The 19352-nt window shown below is 37.0% G+C and overlaps 2 protein-coding genes across 8 annotated transcripts in view; one reads left to right on the forward strand and one right to left on the reverse strand.

Annotated features, from left to right (window-relative positions):
• Positions 1-15380, forward strand: part of STT3B (STT3 oligosaccharyltransferase complex catalytic subunit B) — a 103045-nt gene extending 87665 nt beyond the window's left edge. Inside the window, 7 exon segments of the mRNA NM_001097570.1 lie at positions 2778-2989; positions 4577-4764; positions 5375-5546; positions 6419-6592; positions 9100-9213; positions 11253-11465; positions 13721-15380. Coding sequence (NP_001091039.1) covers positions 2778-2989; positions 4577-4764; positions 5375-5546; positions 6419-6592; positions 9100-9213; positions 11253-11465; positions 13721-13801 — 1154 coding nt within the window. The 3' untranslated portion in view covers positions 13802-15380.
• OSBPL10 (oxysterol binding protein like 10) overlaps positions 14020-19352 on the reverse strand; it is a 362790-nt gene continuing 357457 nt past the window's right edge. For all 7 annotated transcript variants that reach the window (XM_059879973.1, XM_059879968.1, XM_059879967.1 and 4 more), the window contains one exon: positions 14020-16447. In XM_059879973.1, coding sequence (XP_059735956.1) covers positions 16388-16447 — 60 coding nt within the window. In that variant the 3' untranslated portion in view covers positions 14020-16387. The remainder of the gene's footprint in view (positions 16448-19352) is intronic.

Raw genomic sequence — 19352 nt, forward strand, 5'->3', positions numbered from 1 at the left:
TACAAGTACGTGGCCTGGACCATGCATGACACTCACAAGTTAGAGTTTCAGAGTGAAGTCAGGAGAGAGAAAATAGCATCTGCGTAGGTGCTAACCAAAGAATAGCACTCATTCTTTTCTGCTTTATATAGGTCAGTGGACTTTGGAGAAAGCCATGTTAATACTACATCACTCAAGAAGAATTAGTTTAACAAATTGCCCATTCATGATTTAGCAGTCCCAATCCTAGATACCAAGAGAAGGGAGTGTGTGTGTCTAACAAAGGACATGTCTAAGAATGTACATAGCAACTTTATCCATAATAGTCCCTAGTTAGAAACATTTCAAAGGTTAGCAGTAGAAAAAAGAAATTCTTATGCATTTTAGAGTGGAATACAGCACAACAATTAATATAAGAATAACGTGGGTAAACAAAAGAAGTCAGTACAAAAGAGAACATTTTATATAATTTTATTTCTATGAAGTTTAAGAATAAGGAAGCATCACTACGAGCAAAGCTTGTAGAGGTGATGGAATTCTAGCTGAGCTATTTCAAGCCCTAAAAGATGATGCTGTTAAAGTGCCACACTCAGTATGCCAGCAAATTTGGAAAACCCAGCAATGGCCACAGGACTGGAAAAGGTCAGTTTTCATTCCAATCCCAAAGAAAGGCAATGCCGAAGAATACTCAGACTACCACACAGTTGCACTCATCTCACATGCTGGCAAAGTCATGCACAAAATTCTCCAAGATAGGCTTCAGCAGTACATGAACTGAGAATTTACAGATGTTCAAGCTGAATTTAGAAAAGGCACAACCAGAGATCAAATTGCCAACATCTGTTGGATCATAGAAAAAGCAAGAGAATCCCAGAAAAATATCTTCTTCATTGACTTCACTCAAGCCTTTGACTGTGTGGATTATAACAAACTGTGGAAAATTTTTCAAGAGATGGGAATACCAGACCACCTGACCTGCCTCCTGAGAAATCTGTATGAAGGTCAAGAAGCAACAGTTAGAACCAGATGTGGAACAATGGACTGGTTCCAAATTAGGAAAGGAATACGTCCAGGACGTATATTGTCACCTTGCTTATTTAACTTACATACAGAGTACATAATGAGAAATGCCAGACTGGATAAAGCACAAGCTGGAATCAAGATTGCTGGGTGAAATATCAATAACCTCAGAGAGGCAGATGACACCACCCTTATGGCAGAAAGCGAAGAACTAAAGAGCCTCTTGGTGAAAGAGGAGACCGAAAAATCTGGTTTAAAACTCAACGTTCAAAAACAAAGATCATGGCATCCGGTCCCATCACTTCATGTCAAATAGATGGGGAAAGAGTGGGCTTCAAAATCTCTGCAGATGGTGACTTCAGCCATGAAAGTAAAAGGCACTTGCTCCTTGGAAGGAAAGCCATTTCAAACCTAGACAGCATATTAAAAAGCAGAGACATTCCTTTGCTGGCAAAGGCTCATCTAGTCAAAGCTACGGTTCTTCCAATAGTCATGTATGGATGTGAGAGTTGGGCCATAAAGAAAGCTGAACATTGAAGAATTGATGCTTTCAAGCTGTGGTGTTGGAGAAGACTCCTGAAAGTCCTCTGGACTGCAAGGAGATCAAACCAGTTAATCCTTAAAGGAAATCAATCTTGAATATTCACTGGAAGGACTGATGCTGAAGCTGAAGCTCCAGTAGTTTGGGCATATGATGTGAAGGACTGACTCATTGGAAAAGACCCTGATACTGGGAAAGATTGAAGGCAGGAGGAGAAGGAGATGACAGAGGACGAGATGGTTGGATGGCGTCACTGACTTGATGGATAGCAGTTTCAGCAAGCTGTGGGAGTTGGTGATGGATAGGGAAGCCTGGCTTTCTGCAGTCCATGAGGTCACAAAGATTCAGACACAACTGAGCGACTGAACTGAACTGAGAATAAGGAAAGTTAAATTATTGCTTTAAAAGTTCAAATAGTGATTACCTGTTTTATGGGAGAGCGTAGTGGTTATTGATTAGGAAGAGGCATGAGGGCTTCTCCTGAGGAGGGATACAGATGTTCTGTATTTTGATATGGGTGGCAATTACATAGGTGTGTGCATATAAAAATTCACTGAGATAAACAATATTGTATAGTAAATGTATTTTTTAGTCAGGAAAAAAATATGAATTTGTTTCCAGTGAGATGGGCACTCAGATGACGCAGTAACTTTGTGAAGTCACAGCCTCTAGCCAGAAATGAATAGAGCCTTTCCCCGTGGTGAGCACATTATCTGGAACGGTTTGATTGTTGGAAAGTACTTGCAGACTTTTTAAGTTTCTCAGCAATAGCTTCATAAGTTCCTCCTTTGGTTAATAAATTGTTTTCTTCTTATCCTATTCTTACTTTAAAGCAGGCTTTATGCCAAATATTGGCATGATCTTTTCATAGACTATTTGATTCTATAAACTTACTGTGCCTATAATTCACCAAACACATTTTCCTCTGTTATGGATTTTCCTAATATGTGATGCTGTTGACAAATAACAAATTGTCTCATTCCCCATAATAGCTATAATTAATTTGAATCCTGATACATTTCTCTAAACTATTGATATGTAGTGTTTATTTGGTCAATACTAGTTATAATCTCTAAATATGACTTTGAAATTGGTTCAGATTATCAGTTTAGAAACAGCCCTTTTATGAGATGTTTGTCTGTGTTTCGATTGTCCTTTGAAGTAGTTTTGAATTTTCAATGGGTCTTCCTGGGACCCTTTCTTTCCTGAAGTATTGTAAGAGAACCTGTCTTTGCAGTTGCACTGTACGCCATCAGTGCCGTCTACTTTGCGGGTGTGATGGTCCGGCTGATGTTGACCTTGACTCCAGTCGTCTGCATGCTGTCTGCAATTGCCTTCTCAAACGTTTTTGAGCACTATTTGGGGGACGACATGAAAAGGGAAAACCCGCCTGTGGAGGACAGCAGTGATGAGGATGACAAGAGAAACCCAGGAAATTTGTATGATAAGGTGGGAAATCTAAAGTAAGGCCTTTAAAAGTTTTATGTGTTCCTTTGTTTTGTTTTTCCATCATAGTAAGAACCATACATATTAAGAAGTGTGGTTAAACAAGAATCTAGAGAAAGTTCGTCTTTTCACTCAGAATAAGAAAACAGAATGTCACCAGAGTATATAATCACCTTTTGGGTCAGGTTTTATAAACTAAAACCCAATTTTGAGAGCAAAAAGCTGATGTTCTTACTAAATTACATAAAATTTAACACTATAAATCTTTCTGAAACCATGTGCACAAGGGTTTATCCTTGAAGTCCATATTCAGTGTAAACTTTTTAAATATCTGGTAGACTGAACAGTAAATGAGGGATATTGTGTATGCTGTTTTGTCTGACACTTTGCGACCCCATCGACTGTAGGTCCTCTGTCCGTGGGATTTTTCAGGCAAGAATACTGGAGTGGGTCACCATTTCCTTCTTCAGGGGATCTTCCCACGTCTCCTGTATTGGCAGGTGGATTCTTTACCCACTGCACCACCTAGGAAATCCCATATGAAGGGTATTAAATGCCTTTAAAAAAAAAAAAAAAAAAGGTCTCCAGTTCGTTAATACTAGGTGCTGGGCCCATATAATGTAATTTACTTTTAAGATCTCAGGAAACACAGCAGAATTAGATTTGGTGGAAGTGTGGAAAGACTTAGAGCACTTATCTTGAACAACAAATTAAACTTTACTATATTAACTAGGTTTTTAAGTAGCAGTTTAAAACTTTTCTTTCCTTACTATGATAGGTCCAATATCATTCATACAGATTAGTGCTATTAAAGCACATGCCTGCTTTTTTGTTTATTTTTGTTTTGTGGTTTCTTAATAATTAACCTTGCAGTTTAGAACCTCTGACTCTGTCCTGTTCTCTCCTGGTTTTTGATGAGGTTTATTGTTTTTTTTTTATTTTATTTATTTATTTATTTTCTTTTTTAATTTTATTTCACCTTTAAACTTCACAACATTGTATTAGTTCCGCCAAGCATCAAAATGAATCTGCCACAGGCATACCTGTGCTCCCCATCCTGAACCCTCCTACCTCCCCCCCCCCCCACACCCTCTTGATTTTAACAAGGTTATTGATTTAGGGTTTGGAAATTGGAAAACTCACTCTGATAATGTGTTCTTTTTCCTGTACTAAAGTCCTACAAAGTCCTGGATTATAACTGAACATTGCTTTTTTCAGGATGAGGAATTCAATTTTTTTATAAAGAAAGGTTGCCAGGATGAGACCATTTGGTTCTCCCCTTCGTATTTATGTAAACATAAGGTCAATTGAGTTCCAAAGCAACTTCTTACTGGAGATATTTTGCTCTGCAACCAGTTCCTGGATTGGGTTTAGTTCCAGGAAGTCTTCTTTTTGACAGTTGACTTGAGAATCTACCTTGATAATTTTTAGAAAACATTGTATGACCCACGCAAGAATTCCTGATGGTTATACATTCTCCTCTTGAAAGAATTAAATTGATAAATGACATTCTCCCAGCTTCTCCATTTAATGTCTTAATGAAAGCAAGTGAGATGATGAATTTGTCTCATCAGTTTTCTGTATTTTCAGGCAGGCAAAGTGAGGAAGCATGTAACTGAGCAGGAAAAAACGGAAGAGGGATTAGGTCCTAATATAAAAAGCATTGTCACCATGCTGATGCTGATGCTGTTGATGATGTTTGCAGTCCACTGCACCTGGGTCACAAGCAATGCGTACTCCAGCCCAAGCGTGGTCCTGGCCTCTTACAACCATGATGGGTAAGAAGATGGCTTGACTACGAAAGGGTTCCACACCTGCTCTTTCTCTTGCCTCAAAAAATAGAATTCAGAGGTCTATCTGAATATCTTTGCATATATAACATACACATTAGTCTTTCTCAAAGTGTCATGCTTGGACACAGCATCATCATTACCAGGAAGCCCATTAGACATGCGCGTTCTTGACCCCACCTAAGCATGTAGAGTTAGAACGGGGGGGTGAGACTCAGGAATCTGTGTTTTAAGGAGTGCCCCAGGGATTCTGATGCAGCTGAAATTTAACAACAGGTGGTCTCTGTTCTGCCCCTACATTCCCACCCCAGCTTCTGCTTCATGTGGATACTCTTCAGACTTGTGCAGGCTCCATTTCAGAACTACTATATCAGAATTTGCTTTTTTACATGATAGCCTGGTGGTTTGTATGCCTATTAAAGTCAAAGAAGCACTAGTCTAGCTCTTTTTTTTTTCTTTCTTCTTCCCTACCCTTGAGGCTTTTTAACTACTATCCTTAAAATATGAAATTATTTAGTGGCCTGGCACCCCAAGATTTTAAGAAACCATCTTCACATTTATAAGGTCTTATTTAAGTTAATATTGTGATTCTTTTCAGAACCAGGAATATTTTAGATGATTTCAGAGAAGCTTACTTTTGGCTAAGGCAGAATACAGATGAACATGCCCGAGTGATGTCTTGGTGGGATTACGGCTATCAGATTGCTGGGATGGCTAATAGAACCACTCTGGTGGATAACAACACCTGGAATAACAGCCACATAGCACTGGTAAGAACTTGACCAACAGAAGGTCAAAAGTTACAAACCGTTATTCACTACTTAGACATCAGACTTCACTTGTGATTAAGTAGGAAAACTGTGGGGGAAAGTGCTTTTTGTTTGCTGAATTTTCAACATACTTCTCTACATATTTGTTCAGTAAAGTGATTCGATGTATGCTTGCTTATTTGGTTTTTAAGACTAGAATTTGTTTATATATCATTCAGAATCAGAGGCTATATGCTGGAGAATGAGGCAAAATCTGAAATTTACTGTATTTGTCTTATATTTTCCTTTTCGTAAGTTAAGAAAATTATTTGCAGATGTGTAAAGCAAGTGCAGTGTGTTTTATGAACATGCACATTATGTTTACTCTAGCTATTACATAACTAATTTACATTAATTAATCACCTTTCTGTTCTCTAAAGATTTTAAATAGATAGCTAGGTGTTAGCCAAATGAATTTTGTTTGTATTTAGTGTTGCGGCTAATCATTAGGTGTTTGGTAGACTGAAGAAAAGGATATATTTGTTGTAGCTAGATGGATGGTCATCCCCAGCATGGGATTTTGAGAAATTCTACTTCTTTTAAGCTTTTTTTGTTTGCTTTCATATTAAAATGTTAATTTAATGCGACCAAATTACTAGGAAAATATGAGCACATATCCTGATTTTGACATGCTGTAGTTGGTTATAGTAAGGGAGGTGCTTATAAATCTCATGAATTTGTTGAATTTATAGCAGATTGTTTCTATGAAAAGAATTCCATGTAAATCAAACTTTTGAGATGCATTCTATTTTAAGCTAAAAATGTGCATTCATGTTTATTTTTAGTGTTATTTTGGGACTAAGAACACATATTCTCACTTTTTTATTCTTTAGGTGGGAAAAGCTATGTCTTCAAATGAAACAGCAGCCTATAAAATCATGAGGAGTCTGGACGTAGATTATGTTTTGATTATTTTTGGAGGGGTTATTGGCTATTCTGGTGATGACATCAACAAGTTTCTCTGGATGGTTAGGATAGCTGAAGGGGAACATCCAAAAGATATTCGGGTAAGAAACTAGGTTCTTGTTGGTGTGTGAAGGACCATTCCCAGAGTGCAGGTAACCCTCTTCCCTTTCTGACTGCGTTGTATTTGTTATCATCATCCTGTCTCCAGAGCAGTCCCTCACTGTACTGTTTACTAAAGCCAGCATAAGCATTTTCCCAGGTTTAAAACTTTTGAAATCTGGTACTCCCATTCTCCTCTAGGAAACAGTTTCTTCTCAAGATTCTTGCTTTTACTCCTACAGCCTCTCACATTTGCCCTTTCCTTCCATTTTTGTTGCTTCCACTCTGGTATTGACCCCAGTGCTCATAAACCTGAAATAGGACAGTAGCCTTCAAATTGCTGTCTTTGCCTTTGTCTGTTTCCTCTCCCAATTTTAACATGACATTGATCATGTTACTTTACAGCTTTTTTTTTTTTTTTTTTAAGCCTCCATTAGTTTAAGGAAAGGAGCCTCGGAAAAAAAAAGCAGACAGATAAGAGTTGCAACTAAACCCTGCCGCTGTCAGCTTGGTGCTTTGGGCAAGTTGTTTTTCGACCAGTCAGCATTATATGGTTCGAGTGGTAGGTCTTGTTCTAGGTTCTAGTGTTAACAGTGGTGATTAGGGCCATTTCAGTTGATAACTAATAGAGATGCCAGGAATAATTCACTTGTAGTACTGTTACGAGATTTTCTGGTAACATAGATGAACCCTCAGCCTCATGACTGGTTTAGAATAATCAGAATGATGATTGAAATAGGAAAGCATTGGTATAAAAAACCACTTAGCTCAGAATGCAACCCCTTAATACTTCCCTTTGCTGGCTTCTTGTCCTGCTAGCAATGTTTTCCACTCTGTCACTCTGCCCTAGCCCATGAAACTTGGTTTGTGTTTTCTTTCCTTGGCTCATCTGACATTCATGTTATAATCTTTTCTTCTTGGGGTACCTTCCCTACAATAGTTCTGTCCTCTTGGCAGAGGTCCTTCTGTGGTAGGTACATCCATGTCTCTATTCATCAGGTCCTGTCCAGCCTGTTTTTTAGGTAGACTGTGTTGTATCCTCCCACTCAGAGAGGATGGGCACCCAGCAGTGAGGTTACATGATGAAGGCATAAAAGAGGAGAGTAGGATTCACTGCTGATCCGGAATAAAAGGACCTTTTGGGAAAACATGGGAATGTGTTATGTGTGACAGGGGTAAAGTTGAGTAAAACCCCAGATTTCCTGTTTAAACATAAATGCTTAACTACCCGACATTATCTCTTAACTACCATTAATAGTATTTCCTTGTATTTATATTGGTCTTAATCTTCCAAGTATGTGAGTTTTCACTTGTGGATTTGCTTTTAGCAGTGTTAAAATTTTGACATGATAGATTGAGATATGTTTTGAACATTTGTGTAGAGAAAAATCCTAATTTTCTGTGCTTTGTGAGGAAGTAATTTACACATTCACATGGTTCACAAAATGAATATATATAGGGACATAGAGTAAAAGTGTATCCCCCCCCCCCCCAAGAAAAAGAAAAAAGTCCATGGTAATCTCTTGTTATTTTCTTATTCTAATTGAAGCAGATAACTAGTAGGAAAATATATCAAAACTAATACAATTATGTAAAGTTTTAAAATAAAATAAAGAATATATACATTGTTCTTGTATTTTTTTACTTCACAATATTCTATGGAGATCTTCACATATTAAAATATGGGGATCCTTCTTCATTTCTGTTTTTTTACATCTGTATAGTGTGTTCCATTGCATGTGTGCACTATGATTTATTTAACCTGTCCCTGTTAATGGATATTAAGATTTTTCAAGTTTTTTAATCTGAAACGGTGGTGCAATAAGTAACTTTCTACACTCATCATTTTGCCCACATTTTAGTATCTCTGTAGGATAAATTCCTAGAAAAGAAATTTCTGTCAATAGTATCAGATTGGCCCTCTCAGAGGTTAATTTATAAACTTGATGCACTTACAATAAAAATTGCTGTAAGAGTTTTCTAAATGTTCCCCTCCCAACTAAAAAAATTGTTTTGGCATTCATATGGAAAAATAAAACAAATTTAGGAAAACTCTGAAAAGGAATAATGAATGGCTGGGGAAGGGGACACAGTTGGAGAGAGTCAGCATACCTAGTATTAATTCATGGTGTTGGTACCTTTTTTTTTTTTTTTTTAAATAATTATTGAGGTTTTATTATAACATGGTTTAAAATCTGGTAGAATTAGTTGCTCTCCTTCATCCAGCAAACTATTGTTCTCTTTATGTTTTCTTGGATACTTTTTTCTTTTAATAAATAATTTCTGGACTGAGTATTAAACACCCATGATAGTTTTGTGGGTTTTTAAGAGATCATATTAAATTTATAAATTTGTCTTCTGATACTGTGTTTTTTTGAGATTTAACTAAATACGGCTTTATGAAGATAACCTCAAAAGCTAGCTCTTACGGGGAAATGAAAAGGGGAACCTGTAGTTGTGAATATGTTATATTAAACTGACACAGAAACTTCTGGATTCTTTCCTGTAGGAAAGTGACTATTTCACCTCACAAGGAGAATTCCGTGTAGACAAAGCAGGATCCCCTACTTTGTTGAATTGCCTTATGTATAAAATGTCATACTACAGATTTGGAGAAATGCAGGTTAGTTATAATCTTTGTTTTTTTCTATAATCTTTATTTTATAAGCTTTATTCTAGATTTATTCACAGGAATATTTTAAAAATAGTCTTGTTTGACTCTAAAAAGCAGGATAATATTTTGGTTGTGCTCTAAAGAAAAATGTGCTCATCTAAAATTTTTTCTACTCTGTTTACTTTCTGAAACTTCTGTGTGAAAAATGAGGAAATATTTTTTAGAGCAGAGGTTTCTTTCCAAAGTGTTAATTAATAGAGGCTTAAACCCAACCCTTGCCTGCCATTCTGCTTTTTTTTTTTGACTTCATGTTTTTGGAAAACGTTGCTCTCCCAGCGAGGGGTCTTCCAGTTGGGCAGCAGTGTGATCTTAAGTAGCTTACTCTACTGCCTGGTGAGGGAAAGCTGGAAATTAAAGGGTTGGATTATTTAGTCACTTCACACATTTATTCTCTCCCTGTTCTCCATTACCTCAAATAGCTGGGACTCTCTAGGTCAGCGTTTCCCAGAAAATTAGAATGATGTGCTACAAAAGATTTAGTCAATGAAAGGAATGAATGGACAGGGAAGCATTGTGGCAAAAGGAACGAACAGCAACTGTCACAAGCTGGGGTCCAGATCGGGCTCTATCATATCATGTAATCCTTGGATGAGTCACATTCTCCCTGGGCTTGGTTTTTTCCTTATCTGTATATAATGGGGCTCCTGGTAGCCTCTACTGTTCTTCCTAACTTTTATATTCCATGACTGTCATACCAAGTTACACCTTCATACTAAGGTTATATTGAAAACTTTCTGGTTCCGTGCTGCTTTCTGGTTGATACTAGAAGGCAGAGGAAAAAACCACGGATCAAGATAACACTTCTGCATTATTCATTTGGAATTTTTTAAAACAAGTAGCTTTAAAAAATAATAATTTTACTACTAGGTTTAAGTTTTTGTTAGTGTTTTGATTTCTTTTGAAGGCAAACTGCCTGGTCTCTAAACTCATGTTATGCTAAGAGATAAGCACTAAGGGCACAATAATTAGCTGCCCCAGAAAATTGGTGAAAGATTAGTTTCTCTATTCACTAATAATAGCATTAAAGGACCTTTGTTTTTCCTGTCTGATTGAGAGTTCTAAGCCATGCATCTAGCATGCATTCATTTTGATGCCTTTCCCTACTCAAGAATATGTTCAAGACATGAAGTATAATAACTTTCCTGTTGTAAGATATGTAATAAGTTATTCCCTCATTGGACGAGATTTGTTTTCTGGTCTTATTTTTAAATTGAATTCACTTAGGTTCTATGTGATAGCATAAACCTACTCCGAGAATTTCTTAAAATCCTCTCCCTTGCCTCCATTTTTGTCTCTCCTCGTCCTGGTTAATCTTCCCTTGGTTTGGTTTAACGTCCTTTGTAGTTGCCACTTTCAGGATGTTTAGCATCAGGCTTACTTGTGCTCTGATTTCACAAGTAGCACTGGTGAGAGAGAGCCACACTGAATAAGGTAAAGTCGTCGTGCACCTTACCTCCTAGTGGAGGATGCAGATAATTTTGAAAATAAAAATTTTAGCAACAAACACTATAGAATAAAAGAATCAGTGGAGGAGACTTCTCAGTCATCAATCTAAAGAAAAGATTTCCCTGAAGTGATGGTGTTTGGGCTGAGACCAGAGAATAGAAAGGAGCCAGTCATGCAGAATTGCCAGATGAAGAACTTTGAGGCTGGTAAAGTAACCTGGTAGTGCAAGGTCCAGGTAGGGAGGCCCTTCTGTGTTTGCTCTGAAAACCTATAAGAAGGGTTTTCATGGATTTCATTTTGCTGTTTTGGGTTTTTTGTGCCTGCAGGCCCCTCGTCCATTCTAATTCTTATGCATTGAGTTTCTCTCTTGCTGATTTCTTCTTGTCTGGTTAGCAGCATACGAGGACTGGTTAACAGTATATCACTCTGATTCTGTTTCCCTAGTTTAAAAAGAGAGAGTTGTGCTCTGGTGATAACATTCCCTTCTAATACTGAATGTTTCCCAGTATGTTTAACATCCACTACTCATGTCACTTTTGCAGCTGGATTTCCGTACACCTCCAGGTTTTGATCGGACACGTAATGCTGAGATTGGAAACAAGGACATTAAATTCAAGCATTTGGAGGAGGCCTTCACATCAGAGCACTGGCTTGTAAGGATATATAAAGTGAAAGCCCCTGATAACAGGGAGACACTAGACCACAAACCTCGAGTAACCAACATTTTCCCCAAACAGAAGTATTTGTCAAAGAAGGTGGGTACCAAATGAAGTCAGGTCTATAGAAGAGTAACTCAAGATCGGTCGGTTTGTCTGAAAAATTACTGAAAATTGCTAATAGGTTTTCATTTGCCAGATTTGTAAAGACCAAGGCTTAAATACAAAGTAGATATCAAGTGCCAACCTGCTGAGGGCAGTCCTTACAAACTAAGCACTTAAGCTTACCGCAGGAAGCAGCTGTTTCTGGAGAGTTCTTCATGCGAAGAGTGGTTATCAGTGAACTGAGCCAAGATTTTTCAGAGACATTCTGGCTTTAATTTGTGCCACTCCCATTACAAAGACTAGTTTGTAAAGTAAGATGTGTCTGTGGCCATCAGTTTCTGAACCTTTGTGAAAGTAAAAATGCCAAACACTCAGTAGCAGTTGTGATTCATTCATGATCATTTGGTCAAAGCAAATTTATATAGCATTTTCACGTTCCAGTCTCAGTACAATGTTACTATATTATTCATTGAATTAAAAAAAAGCTCAAGTTGAATTGAGTCCTGAATCCTCAAAAAATTTATCTTTAGATAATTATTAAGTATAATTGGCACGAAAAAGCTTGTAGGCAGAATTATGATGATGAGACCATTGCAGTCTTTTTGTAATACTTAATAAGACATGAAGCCTTTTATTAGAAGTCATTATAGCTCACTTAAACCAAATAGGTCTAATCTTTGCTATAAAAACTATTGAAAATGAGTATTTATATGGTTTGCCCTCTGTGGGAGATGGAAAATAATGAACAGTCAGATGAAATACGAAGATTGTATTTTAAAGTACAACCCTTAATAATACCAGTTGTTGTTAGACTGATTTCAGTCTTAAATCTTGAAAGATGCTTGTGTTTACATTGTCCAGATCATTTATTTTAAATCATTGAAGGGGCTTCCCTGGTGTCTTAGTCGGTAAAGGATCTGCCTCCAATGCAGGAGACCAGGGTCCGATCCCTGGGCCAGGAAGATCCCCTGGAGAAGGAAATGGCAGTCGCTAAGAGTCGGACATGACTGAACAACTAACACTTTCACTTTGTATTACTTAAAATATACTTCAAATATGCTCAGAATACCAATTCAGTTTACCCTATAAAAGTGCTAACTATTAACTGAATGATATGTAAATGGAAACTTTAAATGACTATTAAAGTGTTAGTCGCTCACTTGTGTCCGACTCTTTTGTGACCCCATGGACTAAAGTTTGCCAGGCTTTCCTGTCCAGGGGATTTTCCAGGCAAGAAACTGGAGTAGGTTGTCATTCCCTTTTCCAGGGGATCTTCCTGAGCCAGGGATTGAACCCAGGTCTCCCACATTGCAGGCGGATTCTTTACCATCTGAGCTACCAAAGTTTCTGAAACTACCTCCATAGTTATATTTAAATATGAGAATTGAATTGAGGGATCAGTCTCTTGAGTCTTCACCTACTGCTAACCCAGTACTTTGATGATGCATTGAATTACTTGTTGAATTGAATTACGATAAAAAGTGTTGCCTTTTTTCAGTGTCTATGAAAATGTCAGATTTGTCAGACACATGTCTTATATGATTTATCTTGTGAGACTCTAAGATAGCAAACATTTTTGCAGTAATTTGTTTCTTTCACCACAGACATCAGTTTGACAGTATTTTTTTTAAAGATGTATGAAACTCAAAGGATGTTACAGTTTTGTTTTTTTTCCCCTTGGTGTTTGCCTTTTGTTTCATTTTGAATATTTAAGTGCTGGAGAATGTGCCAGGTGACTTTATTCTCTTTTATTTTTGTGGATAGGTATAGGTCATCCTTTTACAGATAAGAGAATTGGGCTCCAGAAGTTACCAAGTTAATTAGGATTTCTGACATAGCTAATTCTTGGAGCCTAAATCAGGAGCACCAGAAACAATTGCTGAATCCTTAGTCTAGGCATACTCTAGCATGCTTAGAAATGTGAGTCATTATAGCTAAGCATTTCGTGGTTGAGAAGGCAGGTCGGGGTCCATTCACTTGATGACAAAGACATATGACAGGCTTTGGAGGAGCACTGTGGTGGTCTTTCCTCATAAAGCTGAGGACCTTGTCCAGCTCATCCTGGACCTCCACATCCTCGGTGTAGAGCAATGGGGAGTGCTTGTTGACAGTTCAGGGAGACCGGACCCAGGAAGAGCTGAGTGCTTATTAAGACAGTCTTCACCACTCTGCAGTAGACCGTGTGTGTATCCGTATTTTTAATCCATAAGAAACCTGCACTAACACCAGGTATTCTGTTTTCTTTTTAGACTGCGAAAAGGAAGCGTGGCTACATTAAAAATAAGCTAGTTTTTAAGAAAGGCAAGAAAATATCTAAGAAGACTCTTTAAAAACACTGTTCTGGTTCCTAACTTGAAGCAGATGTCTTTGTGAGAACCGGTCTTTGCCTTTAGCTCATGTCGTGTTTCACAGCAGCGGAGGGTACAGAACCATCACTGGTCCAGGTTAACATCCAAAACTCTGGCAACACCTGATTTAAAAAATAAAATTGGCTTATTGAGAACAGCTGTTTTCGATTTGTAATGTGAAGCAAGACAGAGCACTGCTGTAAATGTCTTAACAGCAGATTTTTTTTTTTATTGGTACATATTATCCTTCAAATCTGAAAATTTGGACAATTCGCACCAAAGAACCCTCTAATTTGGTCCCTGGCACATGCATACTTGTCAAGGTTTTTTTATTCTTTTACAAGACCTGCATTTTATTTGAATGACCCAGATAGCAATATGTAAAATACAAATGACAAAATGTGATGCAAGCTTCTTGAACCAGTAAAACTAGTACAGGTCTGAGAAAGAGGTATGAGAAGAGTACTTCCTTGAACTATATTTATTTTCATGTTTCTCCAGTGCAAAGAATGTTTCATCAAATGTGCATTTTCTATTGCTTACTGTTTGCTCTGAGAAGAAGCTGCTGTTTTGAAGATGGACCTCTAACTCATTGATTCAAGTAGTTGTCGTTTTGTTTTGTTTTTTAATGTTGAAACATTATTGCTGCTGTTAAGCAGTTGTTTTCACCAGGTACTTACAGAGCAGATACCATACATGGTTCATTCAAGGGCTAAATTTATATCCTTTGGCAATCATGGCAACACACACAATGTTGCTTGTTAGCAGGCTGGGGTTCGGTGTCCTACTCCTGAGGTGAGCACTGTGTTTACATACAAAAGGTTAAGGAAGAAACCCTTAAAGTGGACAGGTATCCAGAGTTCGTTTTGTGTGACTCTTCAAAATGACAAAGGATTTGTAAAATTCTGGCTTTTCTCTCATTTTTACAAGTTTCATCCATCACAATGACTTTTGTCCTTTGCTCCATATTTGTTAATCCCTTAAGCATTTGATGAAACACTCTTTAATGCTATGTGCATTTTCTTTTATTAAAAATGTGACAGTTGTCAAAAAATGCACTAAAATGTCAATGGAGATTGAACATGTTCACTTTCCAGCTCATAGGCAACTTTATATAAACTTGAAATTTTTCTCCTGTTTAGTGAAAGTAAAAGAGAAAGGGTTTTTCCTGCCACAGGATATCTTTCCTTTTTTTTTTTTTTTTTTTTGATATAAACAAGCATAACTTACACCACTGTTTTTGGTGGAAAAGTGCAGAATAGTATGTACCTTTTATGAAGAAAAGTGTAATTTACAATATACAGTGAGAATGTTACTGCCAATTTTCTTTTTCCAAAGTGTAGAATATTCTTTGATTTATAGAATTCATTTTTGACCCAGATGATGGTTCTTTTACAGACAAATAAAATGGTCCAACATTTTCACAAATGAAGTGTAACTGAATCTGGATTTCTGATACCTTGTCATTTGGGGGATTTTATCTTACTTTGTTGCTTTAAAATTCAATGCAGAGAAGTTGTTGACTGTAGGGAAAATAAAGTTAATTCAAATTTTGTGTTAAGTGTTGTCTTTTTACAAGTCTTTTCTTTACAGAGTCTTGAGCACACGCTTCCTTCTTGTTCGCATTGACAAAGGTTTGAGAGAACCCATGTGGAGAATCAAAAACAATAAAAACAAAGGCAGTTACTATAATTTCACTTTTATATATCTCTAATTTCACTTTTCTGCTACATTAAGACCTCAAGTGTCATTACAATATAGCTTTTACTGACGCAGTTCATGGAACCAAAATGAGGTTCCCCCAAACTAATTCAACTGAGACCTACTATTTTGTTATGCCTTCCTCCCCGCCCACCCCGCCCAGAGTGAAAATTTCATTTTGACTTTTTATAGGTAAGTGAGGGGAAGACACCTAACCAAAAAGGAATTTTTATCTCCATGTAAATGAGGGCAAAACTCTTAACAAAAGCGCTTCTCTGTAAAGTTCTAGTTAAACATCACTGAAGTCTTATTTAATTTTCTCATTAAGAGTAGGAATGACCTCTCACCTCCAGTTCTGGTTCAGGGGATTATCTCAGTAAAAACTATATTGTAATGACACTTGAGGTTTTATTATAACAGAAAAGTGAAATTATCAACATATTAAATAGCTTTTGTTTTATTCCACATCTTAGAATTGAGCAAACTGAGTGCTTTGTAGTAAAAAAAACATTAGGCTGCAAGTCCAAAGATAAAATTCATTTTGCAAACTCACATTGTTACCTACTGGAGAGTGCATGTGTAGAATTGTACTTTTAGTCCCCAGGCCATGACCAAAAGGCCAGAGGACTGAAGAGTATAAAAGCATCCTTTAGAGTATTACTGTTTCTATAGCTCAGGGGTCATATGATTATGAAATCTGGAGCTACTACACATGTTTTTTAATGGTGGTAAAATATAAAAGAGAATATTTAACATCCTAACCACTGTACAATTAGTCGAGTCGTGCTGAGTGCGTTCACGTTCTTGTGCGACCCTCTCCAGAAGCTCTTCCTCTTGCTGGAACAGCCGCTGTTGAAGTGGGGACTGTCAGACCTCTGCTTTGTTACCCAGGTAGGTGGAGTCGTGAGTGAACGTAGAAACAGCAACCTGTAAGAAATGGGAGGTGTCTGAAATGAAAAGGTAAGTCTTTTTTAGTGTGAAGTGTAACATAGAGAAGACAAATGTCCGCCTTAGCAAGTTACCACCAGACGAGCAACTCTGTAACCACAGTTCAGATCAAGACCACAGCACTGCTGGGGCCTGGGAAGTTTCCTCCTGCCCCCACCCAGTCACTGGCCTGTCCCCTTGCCCATCCAGAAGGTAATCGGTCTCCTAGCTTTTACAGTAATTACTCTTTGTAAACATATTTAATTGTACCTATTCTTTGAACACAAAATGCGATCAAAATAGATATTTTTTTGTATCTAGCTACTTCAGCTTAATTTTCATGAAATTCAGAATGTTGCATGCAGCTATAGGTTTATTTTCATTGATGCATAGTATTCTTTGTCTCACATACCATTCTATCATTGATGGATATTTGCATTTCCAGCTTGAGGGTATTATAGTTAAGGCTATAGCAGTTTCTATTCTCTCTCTCTCGGAGACTATATGCACACATTTTTGTATTTACCTAATAAAGTAGAATTACTGGGAAAGGTATAAAGGTTCTTATTTACTCCCACATTCTAATCAGCCCTTGTCAACCTTTATAATTTTCTTTCTAGTAGGTGAATGATGGCTTTTTGTTGTTTAGTTGCCATTTCTAGGTTACTAGTGAGGTTGGTCATTTGGAAATCCCCTTTTTACAAGGTTTTGGGTGTTCTGTTGATTTATATTTTTTCATTGTATTAGTAGGGGTTCTTAATATATCCTGTGTATAAGCTCTTCATCATTGTGTTACAAACCACCTAGTTAGTATTCTGATGTTGTATTTTCAGTCTTCTATCTGCCTGTAGCTTTCTGTGCCATTTAGTAATCTTTTCCTTACCTGTGGTGTGAAGATAGTTTCTTGTGGTCTTTTCTGGGAAGTTTATTGTTTTATCTTTTATATTTAGCTTCACAGTCTGCCTAGAATTCAGTTGAGTGCAGTGTGAATAGTTTGGGTTTTGTTTTGAGTTGGTTATGTTTTTGTTTTTTCTCCATATGTGAGTCTAATTTTTGCATTTATTGAAAGAACTATCCTTTTCCTGCAGCTCTGCAGTTCTCCTTTTGCAGGAAATCCGTACATGAATCTGTCTGAACTGTGTTATATTCCATAGGGTTCTTAGTTTTCTGTATTGACTTAATGTGCTTTAACATATTTCTGATGGTGATATAAGTCCTACTGCATCTTCTTAGACCTAGCTTGGCTATTTCCGGGCCTTTGTTTCTCCATGTAGATTTTAAAACCAGTTTATAAAGTGATACCAGAAAAGAAAGAAAAAACTTGTTGAGCTTTTGACTGGGTATTGAGCATTGAAACTATAGGAAAAATTAGCACCTTTGAGTCTTCTGTATGTGAATATGGCATATCCTTTTATAGAAGTCTGGGTCATCTTTAATTTCTGTATTGTTTTTAAATAGGTGTTACTCATTTTCATAAGTTGTATTGCAATACTGTCCTAAAAATTTATTTTCCAACTGTCAGGATATAAAATGTGTGGTTTTATGTGTTAAAATCATACTAAACAACCTGTTAAAACCATTGTAATAAGTTTAGATTGTTACTATAAACATATGCCATTGTAATTAGGAAACAGTGGCAGTTTTCTCTCTCCTCTTGTAGTGGTTATACATTTGACTTTGTTTTCGCTGCACTGGTCAGGACAGCGAGTCTAGTACTGCATAGAACAGGTAACACCTTTATCTTGTTCCTGTCTCAGGAAGTCATCAGTGTTTCTTCTTTAAATATGTTTGAAAGTGTTAGTTGCTCAGTCATGTCCAACTCCGTGCCCCGGTGCACTGTAGCCCACCAGGCTCCTCTGTTCATGGGGATTCTCCTGGCCAGAATGCCAGAGTGGGTTGCCATTCCCTTCTCCAAGGGATCTTCCCAATGCAGGGATCGAACTCTGGTCTCTCACATTGCAGGCGGATTCTTTACCATCTAAGCCATCAGGGAAGCCCTTAAGTATGTTTACTGTAGACTTTGTATTGGTATCTTTGATTGGATTGAGTACATATTTTTCCCAGTTTGCTGAGTTTATTACATGTGAAGGAATTGTTTTTTGGTTTATTGAGATGATTTTGGTTTTTCTCCTTTATTCTGTTAACACAGTGAATTATAGAGATTTTTTGTTTACATTGTTAAATTTGCCTTCCTGGGATAATGATCAGTGTTTCATCGAATTTGCTGGTGCAATCATTTGGGCATATATTTCTCTTTGAATATAAAATTAAATATGGGAGGGAATGGCTACCCACTCTGGTATTCTGAATTGAATAGATGTAATAATTTTATTACACAGTTGGATTTTTAAATTTTTTTGTCAGATTTGGTAAATTTTTCAAGGAATTTGTCCATTTTTGTCTAAATTTTCAAATAGGTGAATGTAAAATTGTTGCTAATATCACTTTAACAGTTATGTTACTGTCCACAGATTCTATAGTGATGTCCTTGTCATTTCTGAGGTTGGTTTTCTTTCTTCTCCCTGTTTGTCTCATCTCTCCCTCGTTACCCTTCAGTTTTTATCAAAGACCAACTTATTTATGGCTTTGTTGACATTTTCTACAGTATGTTTTTATTTCATTAATTTGTGTTAATTGTTTGCTTAAAGGAGAGGTATTCTTTTCATCTTAGTGTGATACATGATTTTAAAGTTCTAAATTTATTCCAAGCATAGTCTTTCATTCTCAGAGTTATGATGTGAACTGTCATTGAGTTTAATGCATACTTGTGTACTTTCTTCTTTGAACCTTGGGTTGTTTATTTATTTAGATGTACATTTCTTGATTTTTTAGATGTAGTGGTTTTCTAGTTATCCTTTTATTATCAGTTTCTACCTTAACTGCACTGTAATCAGATACTCTAAAT

Source organism: Bos taurus, chromosome 22 (genome assembly GCF_002263795.3).
Source record: "Bos taurus isolate L1 Dominette 01449 registration number 42190680 breed Hereford chromosome 22, ARS-UCD2.0, whole genome shotgun sequence".
NCBI lineage: Eukaryota > Metazoa > Chordata > Mammalia > Artiodactyla > Bovidae > Bos > Bos taurus.